The 26,162-nt window shown below is 41.6% G+C and overlaps 1 protein-coding gene across 4 annotated transcripts in view; it reads right to left on the bottom strand.

The window, feature by feature from the left end:
• FAM13A (family with sequence similarity 13 member A) overlaps nucleotides 1–26,162 on the bottom strand; it is a 131,486-nt gene that overhangs the window by 39,374 nt on the left and 65,950 nt on the right. For 3 of the 4 annotated variants that reach the window (XM_053974872.1, XM_053974874.1, XM_053974873.1), the window contains 4 exons: nucleotides 16,806–16,847; nucleotides 7,086–7,130; nucleotides 5,299–5,478; nucleotides 2,283–2,469 (listed from right to left, as the gene is read on the bottom strand). In XM_053974872.1, the coding sequence (XP_053830847.1) occupies nucleotides 2,283–2,469; nucleotides 5,299–5,478; nucleotides 7,086–7,130; nucleotides 16,806–16,847 (454 nt within the window). Of the gene's footprint in view, nucleotides 1–2,282; nucleotides 2,470–5,298; nucleotides 5,479–7,085; nucleotides 7,131–16,805; nucleotides 16,848–25,919; nucleotides 25,970–26,162 lie in introns of those variants that run through there. The other variant, XM_053974875.1, reaches the window with a different exon arrangement.

Consider the following 26,162-nt stretch of genomic DNA (forward strand, 5'->3'; position numbering starts at 1 on the left):
TCTGTGAGGACAAGCCACGTCGCCACTTCAAGCACACGTCCAGGAGGCTTTCTACCCTGGGTTTTGGGGAAGTCCCTCTTAAATAGGAGGAAGTGGGTTCCTGCCCTGGAAACAGACTACTTGAGGCAGTCACAGCCTTCTCGCACCTGCTACACCTCCAGCCCCATATGGTGACACATATGGTCAGTCATTCCAGCCTTGCCTAATTTGATTCTTCAAGTCCTACTGATACCTGCCTACCATGTCCCTAAAATGCAGTTATAAGGTTTTAATGCTTGTGGTTGGTTTGCCTGGGAGTATAAGCGGAAATGACAGTTTCCCCACCGCTGACTTGTGCTTTTGAGCCAGATGCAATCAGTCAGCTAAGAGGAAAGCTTCCCCACACTGTCCTACATACTCTTTCAGGCTTTGAAAAAAGGAATACTCAGGAAAGGGTGTTTAAGGAGAGACAACATCACAAACTTGTTTACATGACAAAGGCCTATTAGTAAATGCTAAGGTGCATGTTATGTTATACTCCAAGTAGGTAGTCTAATTGGGGTTATTATTTGATGTGTAAAGGTGTAGCCAAAAGAAAGCTAAACCATCACACATCCTTCTGGCAGTCTCTGAAATGCCAGTATGTAATAAACACACTCAATAAAACTTTAAAAGCAGTCTCTGGTCTTCTAAAACAATAGCACCATGCTCTCTGCAAGATGTTTCATAATGATACTTGCAGTTGATCATCCCACACTTCCTATAGCAGAGCAAGCAAGAATCACACTGCTGGTCATCTTGGCCAACGTGCTTTTAATACAAGATTAGTTCATTTTACATTCCTTTCAGCCTTTACCCTTCAAGAGATCAAAAAATGAGGGGCAGGGTGAAGTTCAGTGGACACAGCTAAGTTTGAGGACATTTCTTCTGGGTACAGTTCATGAAGATTTGATGAATGCATTTCATGTCTGCAGCAGAAGTGGACACTTCCATCAGTGCTTTCTTTCTTAAATCCTGATAAAAACTCTCATTTACATTGAAACTGCTTTACATGCCACAGGCACAGAGAAAGGTGATGAAAAGATCATAAGCACTAGACCTTTGCCTATCTTAAGAGTGCATTGCTACAAGCAAAGACAGAAGTTTGAATGTGTCTATCTCACTCTGCTTTCATGAAGTATCACATGAGAAGATTGTGAATACTGAGCACTAAATTTAAGTTACTAAATTGCTAAATTGAGCATGGTGTACAATTTTTGGCATCTTGCCTTCTTTTGATCATAATGAAAAGCAAATCCACCTCTCTCTAGAATCTCTGCACAAGGTAAGAACAGTAAATCATTGCAATTTTGTGATCTAAACAAAATGAGTCCAAAAATAGGTCACATTAAAAACTTGCTTTCAGCAGGCTCTAAAACTTAATCAAGTAACACTGAAAGAAATGCCCTATAGGTCAGGACAGTGTTTTCACACAGCTCTTGATGTTCCTGTTAACTATGCAGTGCATGTTTGGTGCAGGCACAGTGCTTTTGCCACTGCACACAGACCCTGCACTGAAGCACAGTGCAGTTTCTCAGCTGCTGACATTCCAGTCAGTGTTTGCCCTGGCTGAGAGGGAAGAAAGGTGAACCAGTTTTATTCTACAGCTTGTAGAAGTAGTCAAACTGTCCTCTAATGCAAAGGTCTTATGAGAATATGCTGGAAAAGTTCTACAGTATTCCAGATTTTTATGACATTATAATGAAGTCATTGATGTCTTCAGTAAAAGGTGGATAAAGGAATCACCTTTTTGGCCAACACACTTCTAAGTGCTTTCCAAATTGCAAAAACACAGGCTTTAGAGAAATAGCATAAAATACCTGTGCCATCTCATTATCAAGTAGTCACTTGAAATCTAGTTTCAGAACTTAGCAGAAATAAGAAAATAAACATGACCTGAATATGAGAACCTACATCTAAGGCTCCAAACTCCTTGCAAGGCTTTTGAAAGACTGGGAGAAAGACCTATATATCCTTTTGTGCTTTCAAAAATGCTTCACCAAATTCAAAAGAAAAAAGCAAAAAGTTGTAAAAAGATAAATTGACTATGCATGGAGTATCATAGTAGAAATATGGCTTCTCAGTTGCCATATCACAAGGGTTACAAGTGTCAAATCCAATGTTTCCCATAGTCCAAAATAGGCACTGAGGCCTGTACTGTAGGCAAAAGTGGCTACTTAAAGGAATCAGATGTGCACTGAAATAAAACAAAAGCTTTTCTCATCCTAGTAACAGACATCAAATAGTGCAGTGTGCTGGCTTACCACAGGACTGTCCTGGTTGTCATTAAGCTCTGAGAGCTTGGTGCTGGATTTCTGACGTTTTGATTTATTCCTTTCACTAAGGTATCCAGAGCTGGTGTCTTGTAATTTTTCTACATCTTGAGCAACTAGAACACAATCTTCAAGACTGCTGAATCCAGAGGGGATGTTTTCCTTGTTGACAACTTCCCTAAAAAGAAAAGGGACATTACAGTAAGAGGATGCTTTAAATGCTCTCTTGCTACATTTATGGTAGCAATAGAGAACTACATCATAATGACTGGTGCAGTTCTGGCAACACCATTTATTCCCTATGAAACAACTATCTCTGGTTCTTCCTAATGCAGCCAAAAACACACACTGTGCAATGCTAAATCCCACTGAGGAGCAAAAGCCAATTGTATACACCTCAGGTGAGAAAGCTGTGAGGATCCATGTTTGGGATTTGATTCACTTGCCACTAAACCCAACACACAGAAGCCTTCACATGGAAGCTGGACTAGCCCCTGGCTGCCTGTGGAATTTTTATAGAGAGTATGAAGCATATTTTCCTTTGAGACACGAGCTTTTAATTTAGAAAAGTGATTCACAGCTGCAATCCAGGGATCTCCTTTGGTGCATGACACTGCATAATTGGCCCTCTTACTCATAACTCTCAAATGCAAGAGCAGGACTGTGTGGTGCTTTAGTCAAATGCTTGATTTCTATTTGGGAATTACACAAAACATAAAAGGGAATGTACCTCTGCAATGGTAACACAAGTGCTAGGAGAGAGAACTGTTTTGCTATGTTGGGAAGAGGATGGGACAGCCAGCCCTATGTCACCATGTGATGCACTTGCTGGGACTCTCTGGGTTTGCAGGCTTTGTGCATGTTTACCAGAAGCCTGGCATATGGCTTATCTTGCCCTGTTGGATCCTTCAGCAGGCAGCTTTCCATTTACCACTTGTTAAGTAGTCCTCCCTCTACTTTGCGCAGCAGTGAAGATGCACATACACATCACTACACCATGGGATCAGGAGAAACACAAGGCGTCTCATTACCCTGCCAGAGGGTAATGGCAGCTGGCTTACACTTGACACTGAAATGGGAACATTTGCTAACTGTGTGGCTATCTTACACAGTCACACCTACAACTCTAAAGCCTGCTTTCATGGACAGCAGGAAAACTCATCTAGACTTGACTGGTGTGATAAGAAACCAGTTACTCTGCAGTATCTGGACAGTGACAGCATGGCAAGTATTCGGAACAAAAACAAAACTAGAAGGTTCCAGTGACTTTCTAGATGACAGATCTCTAGGTTTTGTTGGTGGAAAAGATATACAAAGAGGTATGATAAATCTCTGACTAAACTTCTAAGATAACACATTTGCCTTTGTGGAAGTTTTTACAAACCCTTTAGCAGACCAATTACACATTCAGAGCCTGTAGATCATGTAATCTTCAAAGCCTGGGAGTTCACCTATGTGATTTTGTGATAAACACTCTTCCTGCCTGTAGTCCCATTTTGTGACATTACAAATCCTCTTGTGATCCATCACAAGGCAAGGAGATGAAGTCACTAACAATCAAAAAAACAACAGAAAGATGTTTTGAAAGGAATTCTCAATTTTGGTAATTTACCCAGAGAAATCCCAGCAAGCTGACCTAAGGGAACCAGGGAAAACAATTTGGACCACAGCCAGCACTCAAAACTTCAAAAAAATCCTTGGCTCCAGCTTTCTGGACTGAGCCTGAGTAACTGTGTCAATCATATCTAGAGGCAGTTCTGTAACGCAGCATTGAAGAAAAGCCCTGCAGTACTATATGCTTCCAAACACGTACACTAGCCAGTCTCTGACCTACTTACCTGAGAAACCTGTCAGCAGGGCTACTTAACAAGAAAAACTACTTTAGAGCTGCTGCCAGATACTTTGGTGACTTGCAAGTGCCAATTTCCCAGGCCACATTTACAGCGTATTTTGATTCATTATGAAAATGATGCCTTTTTTTTTTTTTTTTTGTAACTCCAGATTTTTGTACAACAGCAGCACTGACACATTTACACATCTTAGGAAATAGCATGGATGCAATATTAACATGAGGTATTCGTGGCTATGCATCTGTATAAAAGTAGCTTCATATAGGAAGGTACAGATCCAATAGAATTTGGGGAATTCAGCACCCAGGAAACAACAACAAGAGACTAGATGTTTTGGAATCAACTTCAAATCCTAGCAATCCAACACTGCAGTGAGGCATACGAATTCTTCACAAGAACTAGTGCTGTGTTACAGATAAACACAGGAGTTGAAGGTGGCCTTGCAAAGTCTGTGCTACAGTTTCTCAAATACAGCTGTAACTTGTGTAACAAGTTTGTTAAAGCTGCAGTGGTAATACATTTGTACCACACAATATATGTCACAACTAGAGGAGTATGAATGGAAAAACAGGTATTATCTTTACTCTTTGACAGACATTTAAGGAAATTCACTACTAAGTCATGTTTAAACTTTGTGTAATAGGGGGGATTAAAAAAAATTAGATTCTGATTAATCAAAAGGAAGAGTCTTCTAATTTCAGACAAACTCCCAAGTCTCCTCACTAAACCCAAACACAAGCTGTGCCTCCACACACAAAAGGGGAACTTAATCTCATTTTATGTCTTAAGACATGCTGAATTCAGAAAAGCAGCTGGGCCCAATGTTTTTATCTAAAAAAAAAGTTAAAGGCAGCAGAATCAACTGCTTGGGAATTTCCACTAATGCAACAAATACTGTAAGTAACCAATTCCAAATACTGTAAATTAAAAACTTGACTGCATAACCCCTTAGATTCTTATCATGCTTTGCTCCACTCCATGATCTCGTAAACTCTAAATTTCCCAGCTCTGACTGATGCAATGGAGCTCTGCAAGGGCACTGCAGTCAGGGCAAAGGTCAGTCCCTTCCATAACAGAGCGTAGCATTGCCTTGATAAGAAGACATGACTGGGGTAGACTTAAATATATTTTCCAAAACAAAGAAATCAGGCTCATACATGTCTCTGTTTCTCCAGGCTTCCTCCTGCTCTTTGTGGTGTCGCCTCCTCTGCCTGGCAGACACATTAGAAGAGGCTGAAGATGTCCCGGATTCAGAGTCCTCTGAACTCTGGCCGCCTGAGCCATGAACATCAAAGAGATGCTGCTCCACGGCTGAGCGGATTGTCTTCTCTAAATACCTGTCAAGCCGAAAAATAAGGTTAATTGAGCTCAAAGATTTTGTAGAGCTCCCTCTCTGCAACAATAAATAAAACAAAGGTATCTGTGGGTTATGTTTTCTTAGGATGGCAGCACAAAATATTCCAGCACCACGACATATGCAAAGAGCAATGCCAAAATCTTCAGATACCCGCTGGTTCAAGTTCCTTGGAATAGCTGAGCCTTTCCCAATTAATATTGCTCTTTTTATTTCTAGGGATGTCTGAAATTTCAGTAAAACAACTAATTTTACTTACTGCAACTACAGACATTGGTGTCTAACTTTCATCCTCTACTGAAAAGCCCCTGCTGTGACAAAATTGTATTTGATACCCAGCCATGTTGACAGGGGTCAAGTCTGTTGTGCAAAACAAGCTCAGTAAGGCAATGGATCACCTGCAAGAAGATGATTCACTGCTGTCTCAGAGGGATGACAATATGCAATAGCTTACTACAAACTCCTCACATACACTGTGACCAAGCATGGGTTTTGTTCTGAGTTCATGCCATTTTTACAGATTTTTGGCCACATTCTTGTGTATTCACAGCCACCCTGACACTGGTGTGAGACCACCCCCACACTCTATGGCACTAAAATGGCTTCCACACAAGCTACCACAAGAGAGTTCCTGCAGTTGCATCAGTTAAAGGTGTGGGACTACTTGAACTTTCAACACAAACAAATTTTCATTTTGTGGGACTACTTGAACTTTCAACACAAACAAATTTTCATTTTGGTACTGCCATTCTCTTGTAATATTCCCTTCCTTCCTTCATCAGAGGAAGCTTTTATGGGAAAAAGATTTCTTTTTCCAAAGAGATCATATAGAAGCACATTTTTGTATACATCTCCATCCCCTCTCTGTTTCTTGCAATGCTTTAGCAGTCACTGAAGAATGGGTTTTTCAAACATGCATGTCCCAAGTCCATGTATGGCTTCTACTGTTTTTTCCATAATTAAAATATCTTTTCAAGATTTGCTGGTTAATTTTCAACTGAGTAGCTACAGTATGGGAATCTGTGCTTGGGCTCATTTTTCCTTTACAAAAGCTGTGCTAAGTTGCTATACTTGAAAGCCTGCTGAGACTGCAGTTCCTGGAAAATTCAGAAGACCTTAGCAACTGCAAAAGCCCAGATGGTTTAACTAGGCAAGTATGTCTGCATTTCACTATTGACAAAGATCAGTTCTGCAAACCCATCAGCCATTGGGAATTCCCAGCTCCAGAAAAGGAGCCGACTCATTTTAGCTCTGCTCCTCCCAGTTACAGCAGTAGGGTCAAGTCACATCCTCTGCTGGGATGCAACAGGGAGCAAACAAGAGCAAGAAGACGACAGTGCAAAAAACTTCTCAAAATATGCAAGTTCTGCCTAAGCAAAACATCACAGGCACAATGAGCAAAGAACCAAGGGCCTGAGAAGTTTTCAGGAGGAAGTGATTTATTATCCTTGTAAATTAATTGCTTTGGGAAACACTGTCTCTTTTTTTTTGCTTATGTAAGAACAAGTCTTAAAGAGAAATCAAAGCATAACCAGCAATACTTTAAAAAGCTCCAAGAAAGATAGCTACAAAATTGTAAAAGACACTTACTCTCCTGTAGCAGGAACGTTGCTACTGACTTGTGATACGTGGGTACTGTATAAAAGAAAAAAAAAAAAGAGAAGAAAGGTAGATCTTATTATCAAAATAAGGTCTTAAAACCTCTTGCTCTTTGCAGTGCTAAGATTTAAAGGTCTGAACTGTCTCAACAACTGTGTATACATGTCGCAGGTTTTCCCCTTAAGGAATTTTCACTCCCACTGTGACGTGGCACATTTTGACAAGTCAATATCCTCAACGATTAATTTCCCTGTCTTTCCCATGAAACAGGCAAAGGTCTAACAGCAAGTATTTCAACCTCAACATGTTACAGTTTTTTTCCTTTTCACTTGGGTTTTCTGCAGCTGATGCTGTAGCCTTATGACAGCAGTCTTTGCCTTTTGAAGCTAACTTGAAAATGTATACATTTAATATTTAACTGATCTGTTTAACTATTCTCTCTTTGAACATGTTCAAAGAACATATTCATATTCTTTGCATCACACTTTAAAAAATAAAATCTACACATGCTTCTCTCCTTTTTACCTCGGTCTGTTATCAGGCTCAGGAAGAGCTGACACAAATGTAGATGCTATCACTTGCTGTTCAGAGCCCTTCTGAACAAGCTGACCTGGCACAGGTGTCACTGCTTTCTTCCCTCTGCCAAGCTGAGTCCCATCCTGCCCCTTTTTCATCCACTGAACTCAGCTGACTCAGCCTTGCAGATAAGGTGACACTGCCTATTCATCCTTCCTGCGACCTCCCTTAACAAATAAACTACAGGCCTAGGGGTTTCATTTCAAATTATTCCCATATCTGCAGAGTACAACTGGCTGATAAATCCCAGTAAAATGTGGTCAGCTGGATGCAAGATGTTCTTCCTGCCAAAATAGCCACTCATTGTTTTCAGTCTTCACCAGTTTCTCTCAAATAATTTCATTGCAGAACCATCAACAGCTGATTTGCCTTTGCTACCCAAAGGTTTCCTCTCTGCTTCCCTTGAATACTTTGCACTTCACTTTATGTGGCTAGAGCTAGCTAAGAAGATGCAGCACTCTCAGACAACCACTCTGTGGCTTTACTGGGTTTGAGTGTCACTTGAGCAGAAGGCAGGCAACAGAGGAAGAGAAGGATAAATGAGGGGTCACTGCAGCTATTTTAACAAAATCAACAAACCAGTGTGCCTCCTCCCCACAAACACCCAGCTGCAAGTTATGCTTGCAATGTGCTTCAGGCTGAGCCAGTTTGCTCACCTGGCTCTAACCACACATACATCCTTGCCAGTCCCAGCTTCACTCAGTGCTACTCTCCAGTCCCAGCACAGGTCACTGGAGTGGTGGCACACCAGGCAAGCAGTCATAGACTTGCCAGTATGTTCCACATTACCTGGGCAGGACCCGAGCAGGTCCTGAGTTGTGTCATTCAGATAATTTCATGAAGACATGCCAACAACTATTACTGTACCTATTATTACAGATAAAATATCTGCATACAGGAAACAAAATTTGCAAGATCACACTCTTCCCACATCTAACATCTTGACTATCAACTACAGGATGGCATTGGAATTTGAAGTGAACATTTCAAGCCCCCTACCTGCTTTCTGGTTTGCTTACTGGAACTATATGGCATCTTCCCAGCCCAAAACTAGTTTTTAAGACCTGGTCTCCCACGGAGACATATTAGCAAGTAAGGTGCTAGTGTGCTAAGGTGGGTTAACCCACATTATAAGATACAATTCATGCGCTTGCTACAGCTCCTACACTCATGGGAGTAGATTAATGCTGTATCACCTTTCTATAGTACCTACATGCAAGCCAAACTGAATGAGGTTGTCTTCCATATCACACTTTTCTTCCCTGTTTTCATGCCAGGAAAGTGGTAGTGGAGAGGAAGAAAGGATTGTTTGGCTTTTAGCTTTTTTAAAACATCCCTAGTACTTTCTACCAATAAAAATTTTTCTAACACCCCAGTACATTCTAACTCACAGTTAACTGTGTGCTTTACTACCATCAATTCAGCTTTAAGTGCATTAACCTGACTAATTTTTAATGATGTGTAACAATTAATTGACTGCATCTAGAAAAGCCCAATTCAGGCAATACAGATTCTGTAAGAAAGACAGTAACATGGTGATTTTCAAACTACTGACAAATAACAAGGAAGTATGCATCCTTTACATGCCCGCTGAGTGGATGACTACAAAATGAAGCTCTGATATTCTGATTTTATTGTACTGAATCCAAGTTTATCCTTAGCTCTGTGATAAGTTAATGCTCTTTTATTAGCCCCCTCTCAATAAGACAGAGATTTAAAATCAGAGTTTTTCTAGATACACTAACTTCCTTTTAATTCCACAGTTGGTAATTTTTCTAGCTATTTCATTTTGGAGCTTAATTTAAATGTGTTGCTAAATTGCTTTACTTACTCTCCACCAACCTTTCTTACACCAAAGAACTTCACATCCAAAACAAATGGTGGAGGGGAGAGAGTTACACATTGGTTTTAGGATTGGAGCCTTCTGCAGGACACAACAGGCGGTGCAAGAGCACGTTGGCAAACGCAGGCAAAGACACCACCCTGCAAGGATTTCAGAACCCAGACAAGCAAGCAAGCAGGCAGGGTGTATCCTGTGGGGTTTTCCAAACTTCTTGGGTGGCAGAAGCTGTTCTGCTGTTGGATTTCTGCGGAGCAGGCAGTGCGAGCCATGCCTAGAAGAGCCCTCTTGGCGTGCCCGCCTGTGCAGGCAGCTGCCTCGCTCAGTAAATCATCTGGACAATGGGAACTCATATTCTGCTTCAGTTAATTATTTTCTCCTCACATCTGCTCCATTTCATTGATACGTACAGTCAATTATCTCCACAGCTAGATTATCTTTATTAGATTATGCAGCTGCTGTTGCAGAGCATGCTGAGAAATACCAACTTTTCATAGAAATTACAGGTTCTCCTCAGGTGACTGAAGGCAGCAGGACAGCTTCTCAGTGCTGAGGGACTTTTACTTTCAGAAAGCCAGCCCGAAAACCAGCATAAAGGCACACAACTGTTTTAAGTGCTATGAACTTTTGAACTGGTTTCTTATGAGCCTCATGCTTTTCCTTCTGACTTCTGGGAAGCCTGACCTCTAGAACTTCCCAGTTTTGTCTAACTTGTTTATCCAAGTCTTTTGCTCACTTTCAGAGGTGCTCTATCAGCTCTGGATAATGTCTTACTTCACACATAAGGCAAACTCTTATTACATGGAACTCTTACACAAATATCTTTCTTCTGTTTCAGCCTCAAGGATGAGAAGGTGCTATTTTCCATCATCATTAAATCTCACCTGCACACCCTAACTAGTGCTCCCTAAGTTTGAAAGATGTGCACCAGAGTGAGAATTATCTCATGTAATGCCTGCAGCTTGTCTGGTCTACATTGGGCATCTTGTGATAGCAGATATTGGATATAAATGCCCTTTCTCCTGATTTCTTTCGTTCAAGCCACTATTTAGCAAAGTATCTTAGCATCTAGACAAAAAGAGTGAAGAAGAAACATCAAATAGAGCAAACTAGGAAACTGACATACTGGTATAGTGTTTTCCCAGATTGGGTTTTCATTTATGAAAATCATAGTCATTCATTAATTCTTGACAATACCTAATGGCCTAATTCATAAGCTATACTTGCAGTCTGGTACTGAAGTCACCTGTTGCTGACATGTACTTACAGTCCATCTGCTTTATTCAGGAAGCAATGGTGGCTTTTGTTCTTGTTTTTGCTTTTTTAAAAGCCAAGCACAACAGTAAGAAAGCCTCAATAGATGCAAAAGCTTTTTACCATTTTGCTATTCCAGCAAAGTTGAGGATGTTTAAATGGCTTTGACATAACACATGGGAAATTCCTGACGTCCTCCTGAATATAGTATTTCAATCCCTGATCTAGGGATTCAATTCCTGATCTAGGAAGTTCCTAGACATAGGTATTTATATGGTCTAAATGCTATCCACTCTCCACACTGGACATGCAATACTGCAAACTCACATGGGATCCATTTTAAGACAACTACTTTATTTTACACACTTTCACCAAAGAGAAGTGTTGTGATGGCATACAAATTGTGAAAATAATGAGTTTAAAGACAAAACAAAAGGTGTGTGCTCTTAGTTATTGGGATGTCCTATCACACAGAGGACATGTTTTCATTATTTTCTCACCACCTTCACACTTTCACAAGCTCCGATCAAATTATCCCTCCTTTAAACGTGGTAAATTATTTTTTACACTACTTTGTTACTACACAAAAAACTAACCCCACTAAAAGCAACTTTATTCAGTATTCCTAATCCTGAATAGTTTTTCACTTGCATCTTCTTTATGACATATGCACACTGACACCTACTGCTTGGAGCAGAGACAAGCCTGCAGGGGATTCATAGAGGATTCAGCTTGGTGAATTTGCATGACTGAGTCAGTGCAGGCTCCCCTGCAGAGCAGAGAAATAATCCCCAGGGAGCCTCAGACCTGCATGGCAGCCGGGCACCCTGAGCAGGGACACCCAGTGGCCTGGTGGTTACTTTCAACCAGTGCAGGTGTGATGGACACAAACATGCATCACATTTGTGATGGAGCCCAGAATTCCTGTGGACTTAGGACCTCTTACGACACGTCCCACGGAGGGAGAAGCATTCAGTGTGAAGGTGGCCAAGCAAATTTCTGAGCAGGTGAGAAATCCAGAACAAAGTTTTACGGTTTCTTCAGGAAACTGACCTGAGAACAAACAGCATAAAACATCTTACCCAATAAACTCCAGGGTAAGAATACCTGACCTGCATTATTTAAAAAGAGTTGTCTCAAATAAAAACTGTTAAAAGGAGAAACAGTCAGTTGTACTGAATAATGCTCACAGGAGTACTTCTAGGAAAAGAACCAGGCACAACTGTCAAATGCCTTGCCCAGCGCTCATGGGTATTTAGTGCAATCTTTGGCACTGCTTGTGAGGTCAGGTCTCATCTCAATTTCACTTTAATGCTCTGAATGCTAACAAGGAAGCTCCACACTACAAAGCTTTTGCTTTTCTCCCCTGTAATACCACTCTGGCTTATCTCAGGACACTCCCATCAGGAAGCTCCTCTGAAAGCATCTACATGACTAACGTCACATCTAAGGCACACAGGCCAGCACAAAGCATGCCTGAGGATTCCCTGTCTTCCAAAAACTCCTTGCACACGTGGAGTGGAATTGTGCTTACAGGGATTTGCGGCTGCCAGACGCTGCTTCATTACCTGAAACTGCTGAGTGTTTCTTAGTACTGATTACTCAAACACCCTGCAGCTGGTATTCACAGTCTCACTAAAGCATTATTCAAGGAGCACTTTTTAACAGTCTCAACTCCCTTTACCACAAAGTTTTGTTACAAAAGGTTTTGGAACATAAATGCCCTTCAGGGATTACTCCCTGGAACAATCAATCACCTAGCAAGGTTTTCCTCTTCTTTTAACAGCATAGAAATCTTCTTGCCTTGTACTGAGCATAGCTGAGCCAACAAATTATCTAATCAAGGACTACAGAGAGGGAGAGAATAACTCTGGTCAGCAGCAGGTGAATGGATTAAAACCCCAGGTCTCTCCAACTGGTCAAGCTGACACCATCCTTATTATGCCCAATGAGAGAGGGCTCCAGCTACAAAATTAATAATTTTCTGCCCAAATATATTAATAAACTATTTGTACACATTCTCTCTTGCAGCAGTATTGTTATTTAACATAAACATCCTCCCCTCTCTGTCTAAAATTCAGGGGGAATATGTGTGCTCTGGTTAATTTTGTACAGTAGCTAGGACTTCCATGCTCTTTTCTCCATCTTATAACAGTCTTCCCATTTCTTTAATCATCTTCACAAACCTAAAGCTATTGGAACATGAGTGTCTTGAAAGTGTTTAAGGCTTCACCTGTCTCTTCTATAGGGGTATCCATACTTCTAAGTGTGCTGAAAATACTTCCTTTATATATCCACAGTCATGTGATTACTTCAACTTGAGTATTTTTATCCCACACCTCCCTTTCAACTCTTCATGAACAAGTATGTTCACATCTTTTTTTTTTTCCCCCCAGCATTTCCAAATGTGAGGAACCCCCCTTTCAGGGCAAAGATTTTCATTATAAAATCTCAGGTATATGACTTTATTACTTATGTTGTTATTTCTTTTAGTATCTATCTTAAATTTGATGCTTATCTTTATGAATATATATTAAAATAACATATATATGACAGTGAGATGTTTTATAAATATATCCATATATATCACTCTATATATCTCACTGTCAAATATTTTCTCCCAGAGGACACTGCCAACCCATTCACCCTCCTAAATTTCTGCTATAAGCTCAATTAATCAACATGATTTGACTTTATTATGCTATCAAGGAAAAGAAGTTCAAGTGGCTATCAAGGAAAAGAAGTTCAAGGCACTTCAGGATCTCTAGCAGCAACCCCCTTCCTCTCCTACCAGCAATATCTATAGGTCTCACCTCCTCCCTACCCATCTTTATGTCCTTGTACTCAGGCCCACTTTTTCCATATAGATGGCATGATATAAAACGTTTTGCTGACATCAAACAGATTAAGTATACTCCTTTTCTTCCTCTCTCTAGAAAGTCTTTTAAAAAATAACATGGTTGTTCTGGTGTTACCACTCTTTACAAACCCATGTCACATTTTGTCTCATTTACTGCTTACTTTCATACTGTTACAGACTGTTTATTCCCTTACAAAGTAGCAGTGGTGATAAAGTCTTGACTTTCCCAATATTGAAAGAAAATAAACCAACCAATCAGTGTCATTTTAAGAAATAGTATACTTATTGGTGGTGTTCTGACAGTTCTGACTTAAAAGTTAAGACCTTCAGCATTTGTCTTATTGTTAAAAACAGCAATTAGGAAAACATCTCCATTGTTAGCTGACATGGTACAGCACTGAATACTCAAGTCTGATTTGATCCTACTAAAACTGATTTATGGAGGGTGTGCTGGTTTTGGCGGGGGTAGAGTTAATTTTCTTTCCAGTGGCTGGTATGTGGCTGTGTTTTGGATTTGTGCTGAACACAGGGTTGATAATGTAGAGATGTTTGTGTTACTGCTGAGCAGGACTTACACACAGCCAAGGCCTTTTCTGGTTTTTGTACTGGCAGGGAATTTAGGGGTGTGTGGGAGGTGGGAGGAGTCACACCTAGGCCAGGTGACCTAAACTAACCAAAGGGATATTCCAGACCATGTGACATCATGCTAAGTGCATAGAGTGGGGGGAAAAAGGAGGAAGGGGAGGGGACATTTTCAGTGATGGCATCTGCCTTCCCAAGTAACCATTACATGTGGTGAGGCCCTGCTCTCTGGAGATGGCTGAACACCTGCCTGCCCACGGGAAGCACTGAATCAATTCCTTGTTCTGCTTTGCTTGTGTGCATAGTCCTTTCCTATTAACCTATCTTTATCTCAACCCATGAGTTTTCCAGCTCTTACCATTCCAGTTTTCTACCAAATCCTGCTGGTGGGGGAGTAAGCAAAGCAGCGGGTTGCTGGCTGGGGTTAAACCATGACAGAGGGACAAAATGTTCCTTCTGTCTGGCAAGAGCCAAGTATTATGCAGTGTCTGGAAGCTAAAGAGCTCTTGTTCCCACTTACTTAACTTGTTGTATAATTATCTATATGGAATTACTGCATTAACACAGCAGTAACCGCCCTGTGCCCAAATATTCATGATTCACTTGAAGGATTACTTGAGCAGTATTTCAAGCTATGTAAGTGTGGCTGGTAGTAATAGAAATAGATTTGACCATCAGACAGCTAAAGCAGATAATCTTCCCTTCCTTGCCCATGGTGTGAAATGCAATTCCTACACGTCGTGCACAGCCTCTAGGGCAACAACTTGAACTTTCAAAGTTACACAGAAAAAACCGGCCACCCACTCAAGTTCTTAGTTGTTGAAGCACCAGGAATTGCCCAGCCAGCACCAGCTCTCCTGCCAAATTAACTGCACTTGGCAACTGACCTCAGGATTTCTGATGTGGTACAAACAGAAGCAAGACTTACAAGTTGTTCCCTTTATTTACAAGTAACTGTATCCCAGCAATGTTACAAAAGACACAGGCTTGGCAATAAGCCTGTGTATCAAGGTGCGCAGCTCCCTCTCTACTCCTACCAGCCATTTCCTCACTTCCCAGCTATGTGTTTATTCCTGACTGTTCCCTTCCTATTTGCAAGACAGATTCCCATGGAAACCCATCCCTTCATTTCAGTGGACACACTCATTCTTTGTTCTCCCCCATCAAAAGCCTACATCTCTATTTAAGATGTTCAAATTTGCTCCCTTCCTCTCAGAAATGTCCTGCTTTGAGATCAGTTTTCTCAGGCCCACTCCTTGCTCCCCATCTCTCCTTGGTGATCTTGACAAGGTCAGCCAAAGAGAATCTCCTTCATGGATAATTTTTCTATAATCCAGGAAAGGGCTTGGAAGGACAGTTCTGAGCAGTAAGACAGATGGAAATGTAATGAAACCCTAAAATCGTTTGAAGGTCACATTTAGCCAGAAAGAAAAACAAAGGGGCGATCAATTTTCAATGGAAAAATATGAAGAAGATTTAAACTAGGGAAAATTTGAGACAGGGCAATGCATGCATGCAGCTACAAAATAATCTCCTGAAGGAAAAGGCAGAATCTCCTTTGATAATTTGGAGCTTTTGAGGCACAGATTGGGAAACATCTGCACAAATGAATTGCAGGGAATGATGGTGCATCAACCCAAATGCAGATGGGATCATGCTACCAGGCTAGTCCATGAACAATTTCCTGACAGACATCTCTGCAGAGTATGCATTAACTGCACTCTTTCTATGCTTCATGTTAGAAAAATTCTTTAAGAAAAAACACAAGCTACAGAGATAAACAGGAATATACACCAGAGATTAAGAAATTTCAGATATCACTGTAAGAATTCCAATTATCACTGTTCTCACAAAAAGCACCACTGGGATTTCTTTTTATTTGTTTAAACTCTGTAGAGATAAAAGAACCCAATTATAATATCTGGCCCTTCCTACTCTGCAGCCCTTCATTGTTAATTGCTCTGGCTCCTGTTCTTCCACTAAGTATAAATGAAAGCACTGGAACTGAGCCTGCTACTGAAGCAAACAGAGCAAACTTTCACAGATGTCAACAGAATTAGACCCCTTTTACAAGCAGTGACTTTGCCCTGCAGTTGGCAAAACAAGAAACAATTTGTTCAAATGCAGCATGAGCACCATTTCCTCCAGTGAGGCTTGCTGGTACCCAGGCACTCTCCTGCTTTTCTAGGCTGCAGCAGGGAATTGGATGGGCTGCTGACTCACCATCTGGTTTCCTGGTTTCTTTCTGAGCAGCACATGCTCTCAGTTCCTCAAATCCTGTACCAAAAATCTCTCCCGTGCCTGCAGATAAGTTACTCAGGCATCTAAGACACGTAACAAACCAAAGAAAAGAGGAAAACCATGTCCATCTTGTAATAAAGACCTTAAACCCTGGGCCTCCTCTCTAAATACAAAATAATCACAACAGAGATGGTATCTACAAACACTCATCCCACTAACTGAGCAATAATTACAAATGTAAAATTAATGCTCACTTTGATTACAGTCTGTTCAGCACTTCTGAACCCCTCCCCACACTCAATTCCAATAATGAGTCAATCCCACACAGAAAAATAAATGAAAACAATGGAGTAAATACCTCACGTAGAAGGGTGACATAGGCCGCTCATCTTCTTGGGAGCTAAAAACAAAACATATTTTGTAAGTTAGTATGCAGCTCTGTCTTGTATTTGCAGCTCAAGATACTCACTCTTAAAAAGCAGAGACAACGAAAGTGAAATTGCACCTGTTATAGAGGTAACACTTAAGTCTGTTTTGTCCTCTGGTTGATGCATGGAAGAAAGCTTTAAGTTACTTTCCTTAAATCCTGGCAATCCAACTCATTTCTCAATGTCCACAAATGTGGTGTAACAGATCTCCTGCTAGACAGCCAGGAGTCATTCTGACTCTGCAACAGTGCTAGGGCTATTCCCATAGCAACAATAAAGCATTTTGCCAGGAAAACCAAGGGAGTAGTTTGTTGTCTGCTGCTCCAGAATGAAACAATCTGCCTATTAAAGCCAAATTTGGGAAAAAAACCAAGGGACATCTTGAGTAACCAAAGAAACAACCATGGCCATAGGCGTATGCATGAGGCTACCTATTCCCCAGTTTTATCACTCCTGTGGAAAGTTTATTTGAATGACATTCCTGTAAGCTTGAGATCAGGGATTGCCATTGGCTGGCTTCAAGGTCCCCTGACAAAACATTTAGTTGTGTTTTAGTCATCAACTGGCCTGGCCCCAACATAACCACCTGGCAAGTGACTTAGCAACCCTGATCCAGCTCATTGTGCCTGTGCTGGCACAAGGATAACACAGCATCACACATGATCTCTTGAATTTCAAAGGATTTTATTTATTAGCTTATAAAAGCTGCTCTAAGTATTCGATAAAGGGGAAAAGAACATCTCTAGGATTTGCAACTAGGAAATCAAGTACTCAGGTACTTTCTGCAGTTTCCATTGGAGCCAGCATGAAGCTCCCTCAGCAAGATGAGCTTAAACGGGCCTGTAACCAGGTAAGTACCCTGCCCTCACACTGTACAGAGCCAGAGACAGATTTAACCACAGCTTATTTCCAACCCAGCCAATGTTACAACAGATGCACAAATATGATGTACAAATTCATTGAGGGGAGCAAAGCACAAGGGAGAAGGCAAGATACAAGGGAGTCAAAAAGGCAGGCTGACAGATAAGCAAGCCAGTGTTCCAGAGAAATAATCATAGGGATTCAACCTCCCAACTAGAATATGGAAAGATTCACAAATAGACCTCCACAGAAAAGACCTTAAAGCACATGATGCGGGAAACCCGATTTGAGGGATACACCAAACACCAGACAGGAAGGAAGAGAAACTGCCTCTGAAATCGGTGAGGTCTGCCAAAACTTCATCACCTCTGAAAGGCAACAGTGACTGGACAGCTTTCAGCAGCTCCCCAAGAAGACTGGGAGCACAACTGCTACAGGAAACCTTGCTGCCACTTCTACAAGCCTGTCTTCAGTAGCCTGAACAAGCTGCAGTGCCCAGAGCTGCTGCTGCTCCCACAGCCAGGCAGGACACAGCAGTGCACAGCAGGTGGAGAGTGCCTGTTTGTCAGCTGAGGCTAGCAGCACCTCAAGAGTCTTCATGAGAAACTGCTACAGCTTTGAGACTGCCTAGAAAAAGTTGATGGAAACATGGAAATACCCATTACTGCCTTCCCTGAAGACAACCTGCAACAAAGACATGGGTAGGAACCTCTGCCAGGTAAGGCTCCCTCCCCTGATGGCATGCAGTCTCCCAGCCTGCATGCATGCTATTATTTGGCACTTACAGAACATACATTTTTTTTTAAGTGTAAAGAAAGTACTTTTAACTCGCAAAGCTGCTGGTGAAGTTTTTTGCTATGTTCAGCTCACTGTATTAATAGCTGTACTTGTAATCTCAATGCAAACGAATCCAAGTAGTGGACAGAAATCATGAAAAATCTTTTCTCACATAAATGAAAGTTTACAGTGCCATCAAGATTTCTGTGCATTAGTGCAACTTCAAATGTTGCACTAACGCTGCTTTATGTTCAAGTGGCAGTTGCTGAAGCCACACCAATCATGCTTTCTTTTCCATCATAAACACCCCTCCTTATTTCAAGGTTTGTAATTAACTTCCAAATTAAAGCAGCACAATCATACAAAGTCCAAATAATCTTTTACATTTATGCTCCCAACATTTGTTTTGACAGAGCAGATGGAAAAGTAGTATTCAGCAGGGACTCTGAATCCTCTTCCATTTCCTTCCCTTTCTTCCACAGCAAATGCAACTGGATGCTTCTTAATTTCAAGCAAGTTTCCTAATTGTACAAAAATTTATCCACCCATACAATGAAATTGAAGAGAAACAAATATTTTAAGCCCATTAGCTGGGAATGGCAGAGAAAGAAGCTCTTACAGAAGTCAGAAACCAAGTATGAGTTTCATTTAGATCATCAAGTTTCAAGATTTCATATGGTTGGTAATAACTGTAGCTGTGAAAAACCTCAATAGTGGTCCATAGTTTTACATGTGCAGCAAATGAACAGTAGCTGAATCTGGTGTGAAGACCTCCAAGCTAACTAGTATGAAATCCAGACTTTTGAGAAAACCATAAAAATCTTCTAACTTTCTACCTTGCCCAGCAAAGAACTTATCAATTAGACAAACAGACTTAGCAGTAAATTAAATTTCGGGGGTTTTTTGTTTGGTTGGGATTTTTTTATCCTCAGAGTTTTGTCCAGAATTATGTATGCTTTATGTCCAGAAGGCATGAAATAACTTTTAAAAACTCCAGTTATTTATTAAATTATCATGGATTACCTGGCCAAGCAGGTGAGGGCAAAATACAGCAGTCTCTTTTTTCTCAAGCATATAAATAGCTCCCCTAAATCCAGGGATTAAACAGAAATTAATCACTTCCATGAAATACTTGGGAGATAACCTGACAACTTTGTACTAAAAACCAAAACAAATACTAGCCAAAATAAAAAAAAAAACCAACCCAAAACAAACATAAAAACCCACAGCAAACCAAACTTGTTCTATCTATTTCACAGGTAAAAAATTAATATTATGTATGTTTGTGACCACCACTGAGCTACTAAAAGGTTTGTCAGACTGGAAGAAACACCAGTTTAGCCCACCAGTTAGTTTAGCACATCTTGGGATTTTCAGGCACATCCTTTCTGGTTTTGAAGAAGGAAATATGAAAGCCTGGGTGAAGTCTTACTGCAAAATGATGAATTTCCATTATAGAAGGAGAGTTATCTTTTGCCTCCCTCTTTTGTGACAGGAATGTTACAGGCAATGTTACATTCACTCCTCACATTCTTAAACAGGTAATCATGGTTTTTTTGGTTTTTTTTTTTTTTTCTGACATCTCAAAGAACCATAGAATCATTGAGAGTGAAAAAGACCTCTCAGAACAAGTCCAACCTTTAAATCATCTTGCCCTTCAGGCAGAATAAGGGTGCTGCTGAGCCTGTTGTTTCCATTTAGATGGAAAGTTCCCAATTTATTTAGGTGCATAAGGAATACCTCTGTCTCAGCCCTCTCCTCACTGGACTGAGCTCCCACTGCAGGTCAGAGTGGCTCAGGGTCCTTCCTCCTTGTTTCATTTGCACTTAATCAGAAGCAGTTCTTCTGTCTTAGCTTCCTGGCACTGGAACCTCCATTACAAAGCTACTGCTGCTTTCCTACTCCACATCTCTTTTCAAAACTTAAATGGGACATTTAGTCGATGAAATTAAAAAAAAAAATTCCAGATTTTGGCTTTGGGGTTTTTTGGTTGGAATTTTTTTTTCTATGATTATGAAAATGTACTTTGACTCACGGGTCAACATTTTGCACCAGAGATGAAGGGCCTAGACACTGGCAGGGTCTTGCTGCTCAGACAAGGTCATGTTTTCCTATTGCCTTGCCAGAGGCTCTGTTTGTTCTGACCTCAAATGTTAGATAAGGGAATGGCTATTCTATTCTACCACAGAAATTCTCAACTTCAAAAGAAATGTAGTTGGTTTTTAGTGAGAATACTTTTTTTAATGCAAAGCAATAGCTGCTTCTATTTTTAATGCAATCAAACAAAAAGCCAATGAAAAATTCAGTGACATCAAATTACTAATGATATCAAAAATTATGCAGGTTTTGGAGGGAGGAGAAGGAAGGCTATGTTTGGGTGACTTCTTAAGGCTTCAAACTTATCTCCCTCTTGTTTTCTTCTCATCATTCAGAACACCTATGCCTCCTTGGATTAAAAGACATACAATTTTTGCAACTACTGAGAATTTTAATATTGTTTATTTACTTATTATGACATTCAACACCAACATCACTAAAAACAGCTTCAAGGAAACATTGATTTTGAGGCCACAGTAGTGCTTTTTGCTGAAGGTCTCATCTTATTCACAAATTTTTCAGCACTTCTTCACCCACCCAAGTCATTACCCCATAAAAGTTATTTCAATGTTGCAAAAAATTGCAAGATTGAAATAGCTCATGAAAATTTATTGCATGCTTATTTTCTTCAATAGAGCTATTTACTCAGAGCTTGTGCTTCACAGCAGTGGGTAAAAGGCAATGTTTTTGCAAATGAGAAATAGCAGGCAACACAAGCTTTTGCCTTCAAATAAATCCTTCAAAATAAACCTCCTTCAAATAAATATTGAGATGCATTATGCAAAAGAAGAAAGAATAATACCATTCTTGATGCAAGATTAACCATAAGTTTAATCATAACACTGCAGTGATATAATGGTCATCATCTAAGACACGACCTACCCTCAATCCTGGAGCAATGCCACCCTTGCTCTATATTAAACAGAGGGGGAGGAGGGAATGCCATATATGCCGTTTTTAAAAAACAAATGCTCAACAGCTATTTTCCTGGGAGAGTTATTTCCATGCCAACATTTCCATTTTCCCGGAAGAGTAACTTTAATAATGTGTTGTTTCAGATATTTATCTCCAGTCTTCACAATAGTTGTGCTTATACCTAACCATGCATACCACTGAAACTTAAGTAAGCTACTCAGCAAATGAGCCACATGTCAAAATCCAAGGCTGACAACCCACCTTCTTTACTCTGAACTCATATATTCTGCAAAAATATCATACTATGCAAAATATCTCCAGTTACTTGGGTGTGTGTGAACTGGTTTAAATATTGAACTCCAAAGGATCCCATCATCTTCCTCAAAGATGTTTCTTCAGCATGTTTTTCCTAAAGACCTCTCAAATAAATTACACTGCACAGGCATCTATCTAGAGGCATAACTGCACAGGCTGTATGTGAGGAGGAACTGAGACTGAAGCATTTTATCTGAATAGGAAAAAACGTATACTGAAGGCTTTTTGCACACCTCCTCCTACTTCAAAGCAACATTAGAGATCAAGGAAGTATAGGCTATCCCATGGCAAGCTGAAGTGAGCAGAACTTCTTGCTGATTAAGTGCCGCTGTGAGCAAGAGGCAGATTTTCCATTTATATTAACATACCTGAATATCCTGGAGCCCCTGACAGCATAATTTTGTGTAATTATTTTCTGCTTACTATTTTCCTAGATTGCAAATATGTTTATCATTTTTAAAATGACGTCAATGTTAAACAGCTCACTTTTGTTGTTTTACTTCTTAAGCTAGTTGGGTCTTATTATGAAAGATGGGGCACTGTCTTTTCTTTTACTTGTGGTTTGGCAAGAGTCTTCACTAGGATAAAACCAGAAAATAGCTCAGAAAGAGGCAGAATGAATGTACGAGCCAAAGTCTCACCTCTTCTCAGAATTTAACAGTGAAGTTGCATAACACACACATACCTGTTGCATTATAATGGCAAAGAATTGTTACTAGGTAACCAGTGATTTCAGTTTCAGGATTGTTTGTTAAAAGCTTGCACACTTCAAATAAAGGTATATAAGAGGCCAGTTTTTAGGCAAATAATATTTTTTTGCTTAATCAGGTGGACACCTCAGAGACAAACACCAAAGAAAATTTCCACACCAATTTCCTCTTTTAGTCAGAGCCTTCCACCCCCAGTGGTACTGAGGAACAGCTTCCACAGGCTCCTACACTCACCACGTCACAGCTGTGAAAAGACAGGGTACCCAGCTATGGGTCAAATCTGAGCTTGGAAGACAAAAAATTCACATAGCATTTTCTAACAAGCTATGACTTGAGGAAGATGAGAGCCACAGGTTTAAATTTTTCTTCATTCTTCCACCAGAAGAAAAAACCCACCCAAACCGAAAGCAAACGAAGAAAAAACTAGATTCAAGTTCTCTTCACCCTCAGAGAGCATATTTCACATCCATATTCCAGAATATACTTCATTAGGGCTTGTCAAGCACTCCCAGTACCTTGGATAGAAAGTGATAAGAAAGTCCAAAAGATCAGACTTATTTACAGTACAACTTTACACACAAAAATGTTCATAAATGTGATAAAGAGAAGACAGCAACCACTGCTCCCAAAACAAACAAACAAACAAAAAAAAAAAAAAAGGTGGTGAAATACAGCATGTTCTTGGGCTAAACTGCTGGGTATTTGTGAAAGATCCCAAACAAACCAACCAGTAAGGTAAATCAAAGAATCCTGGTAACTGCAGGTGAGACTGCCCATGCAGACAACTGCTGCTGTACAGGTTAGAAACAGATCAGTCACATTCCCTACTGCTTTCAGATGCACTTGCTAAAAATATTTGTGATGGCTTCACTCTTCCACTACCTTGACTTGTTAAGCAACAGGGGCCATCGATCACAAACAAGGCCCAAATGTGTAGCTGCCTTTCTTATCTCCTATAGAAACTGGTAGATATTATTGACAAAGGCAGCCACAGGCTTCAGCTTTGCGCAGCTGTTGTTAAATCTGCAATATACTGAGCTAGAATACATGAATTAAAACATGCATTAACAGCATTAGTGATGCTCTAACTAGGAAGCTGGGATATCAAAGTAAGCTAATGCTATTCTGAAAAGATGGTAGCCTAACAGCAATGGAAGAGACAATTACTGGTGGGTAAGTTGTTGGAAAATCAGTGATGCAATCCATGTGACATTCACCGGTGCCTTCTACAGTGCTTGGGCAATAGTACCTCCTGCAGTGAGGATTCAATGCATTTGGCCTTCCACCTCTTCCCATGCAAAGAAATATAACCCTGATATCCCCATTGTCATTTCTTTGCCACAGGACACCATACCCATCAGATGCCTTTCCACAGATACCTATATATAGGATGACACCATTATAGTCCATATGGCTCTGTGCAAGCACTTTATATGATTTTCTGGAAGACAGATTCACAGCTCACACATATCTTGGTAGACACAGAGCCCTTCTCCCTCTCCCAAGTTTTACACATCAGCTACACATTTGAATTGCTTCAGCACAGGAGGGTTTCCATGGCCGGTACAGCATGGCCAGCCTTGTGGCCCCAAAGAGAGTATGGAGCAGAGCACCTGCAGGAGATGGGCAGGAGCAAGTTCCCTCACCCAGGAAGGGAACCAAGTGTGATTACTGCAGGCAGCTCATTCCCTTTATTGGGAGGGAAAGACAGATTCTTTCAGCTTGGCAAGTGTCCTAAATCACAGAACCTGAAGGGTGCAACTACTCTGATTAAATCTAGTAACAGGAACCATGCCCTCAGCTGGAACAGCAACATCAGCCTGTCTACCCCACAGCAACCACAAACTATCCATGCTGGTACTAACCAATACTGGAGGTATCAGCTTTCCTCAAAGCCAGCGAAACTCTGCCCTGAGGGAGGGAAGAACAGGAAAATAAAGGTGCAACCTGGAGAATGCCATTGTAAAGGGATCTGGCAATCTCTGCCAAAAAAACCCAAGGTGCTAAAAAGAACAGTATACACAGCCTAAAAATAGATGAAGGAGATGGGAAAGAAACCAGAATTGTGTGAATTATTTTAACTGAAAAACTCAAAACCAATTCTGTACCATGCTTACAGCTTAATGGAGTTTGAAGAAAATGCCTCATTTTTGAAGTGCTGACTGCATCTCTAACTGATCGAGACTTAGTCCTTGCAACAACAAATAGTCTAATTAGAGCCAGCCTGTGAAACCTATCCTCCCCTGGGGTGAAGAGTCAAGAGCACAATAACAACCACTTGTTCCGACCACTGATAGGACAGTCAGATCCTTGAAAGGTTAAAAATATTATGTGAGACTGGTCCTTCAAATAGAAATGATGCACCATGACCACTTTAAGACATTCAAACCATATTTCTGTTTCTGTGCAGTCATCAACATGGAACCCCATGATTCCAATAGCACCAAAGAGACTTTCTCCACATCTACCTGCAGAAGACCCTGCACTTTATCAAGGCAACAACAGTTTGGGCAGCAATTTCAGTTACTGTTTTATTGTGTTCAAGTAAGCAGCAACTCTGCAGCTTCTTCTGAAACAGCACCACCACAGTGCTGAAATGGCACAGTAAATTTTTTATTTACTGTTTTGTAGATTACAGAAAGATTCAAATACAACTAGGGGAGATAGGGACTGCTTAATTTTGAGAACTGAACGAATAGTAAAAATAAAAATAAGAACTTGATGACCCAATGAAAGGGCTGTGTACACTCCTCCCCGCAGCGGGTCTGCGCCCTGCCATTTCAGAAGCTTGACTGCAGCTGTCCCTGCCATAGCGTGGCGGGAGCACATGCCAGCACAGGTACTCGCTGACAGCTGGTGCTGAAGGGAGGTGTGCGTTGGCATCCTGGAAACACCCAGACCTTTTCCTCCGAAAACTAAACCTCTCGCCCATGCTGCGGCAGGCTGGGTGTGTGAGCTGCCAGCCGGAGGTGGGCTGTGCGCAGGGGCAGCCCGGCCGCGCTCCCGTACCGCAGTACAGCAGCCGCCGGAGGGCTCGGGTTTGCCCGGGCGCACGGAGACGCCCGAGACCCTGGGCTGGCCGGGGTCCCTCTACACCTGAGAGACGCTCCTACCCCGCACGGAGAGCGCTGTGTGGATTTCGGGGCGCTACATCGAATCCCCCTCTCCGCCCAAGGACGCCGGAGATCTACCACCCCCAGAGATCCGCTAATAGCCCCACTTGTTGCACCGCCCCGGCGCGGGGCCGGGTATCCCAACTCCCGGGTATTCCCGCTCCCAGGCGGGGTCCGAGTCCCGGCTCCCCCGTGCCGGACATCCCGGCACAAGCCCTGGGCTTGCCCGGGGGACACGTACGGGCTGGACACGTACCTCTGCAGGGGCATCACCTCGCACGCCATGCTGGCCATGGAGCCGCTGCCCGCCCGGCTGCCCGCTGCGCCTCTCGCCGCGCCCGCAGCGCCGCCAGCGCCTCGCCGCGGGGAGCGCCCGGCCCCGGGGAGGGGCGAAGGGGCCGCCGGGCCCGGGTTGGCGGCTGACGACGGCCCGCCCCAGCGCCGAGAGCCCCGGCCCGGCTCCCCACCTGCGACACCCCAGCCGCGGCCCTTGTCCCTG

This window comes from Vidua macroura, chromosome 4 (genome assembly GCF_024509145.1).
Source record: "Vidua macroura isolate BioBank_ID:100142 chromosome 4, ASM2450914v1, whole genome shotgun sequence".
Taxonomy (NCBI): Eukaryota; Metazoa; Chordata; class Aves; order Passeriformes; family Viduidae; genus Vidua; species Vidua macroura.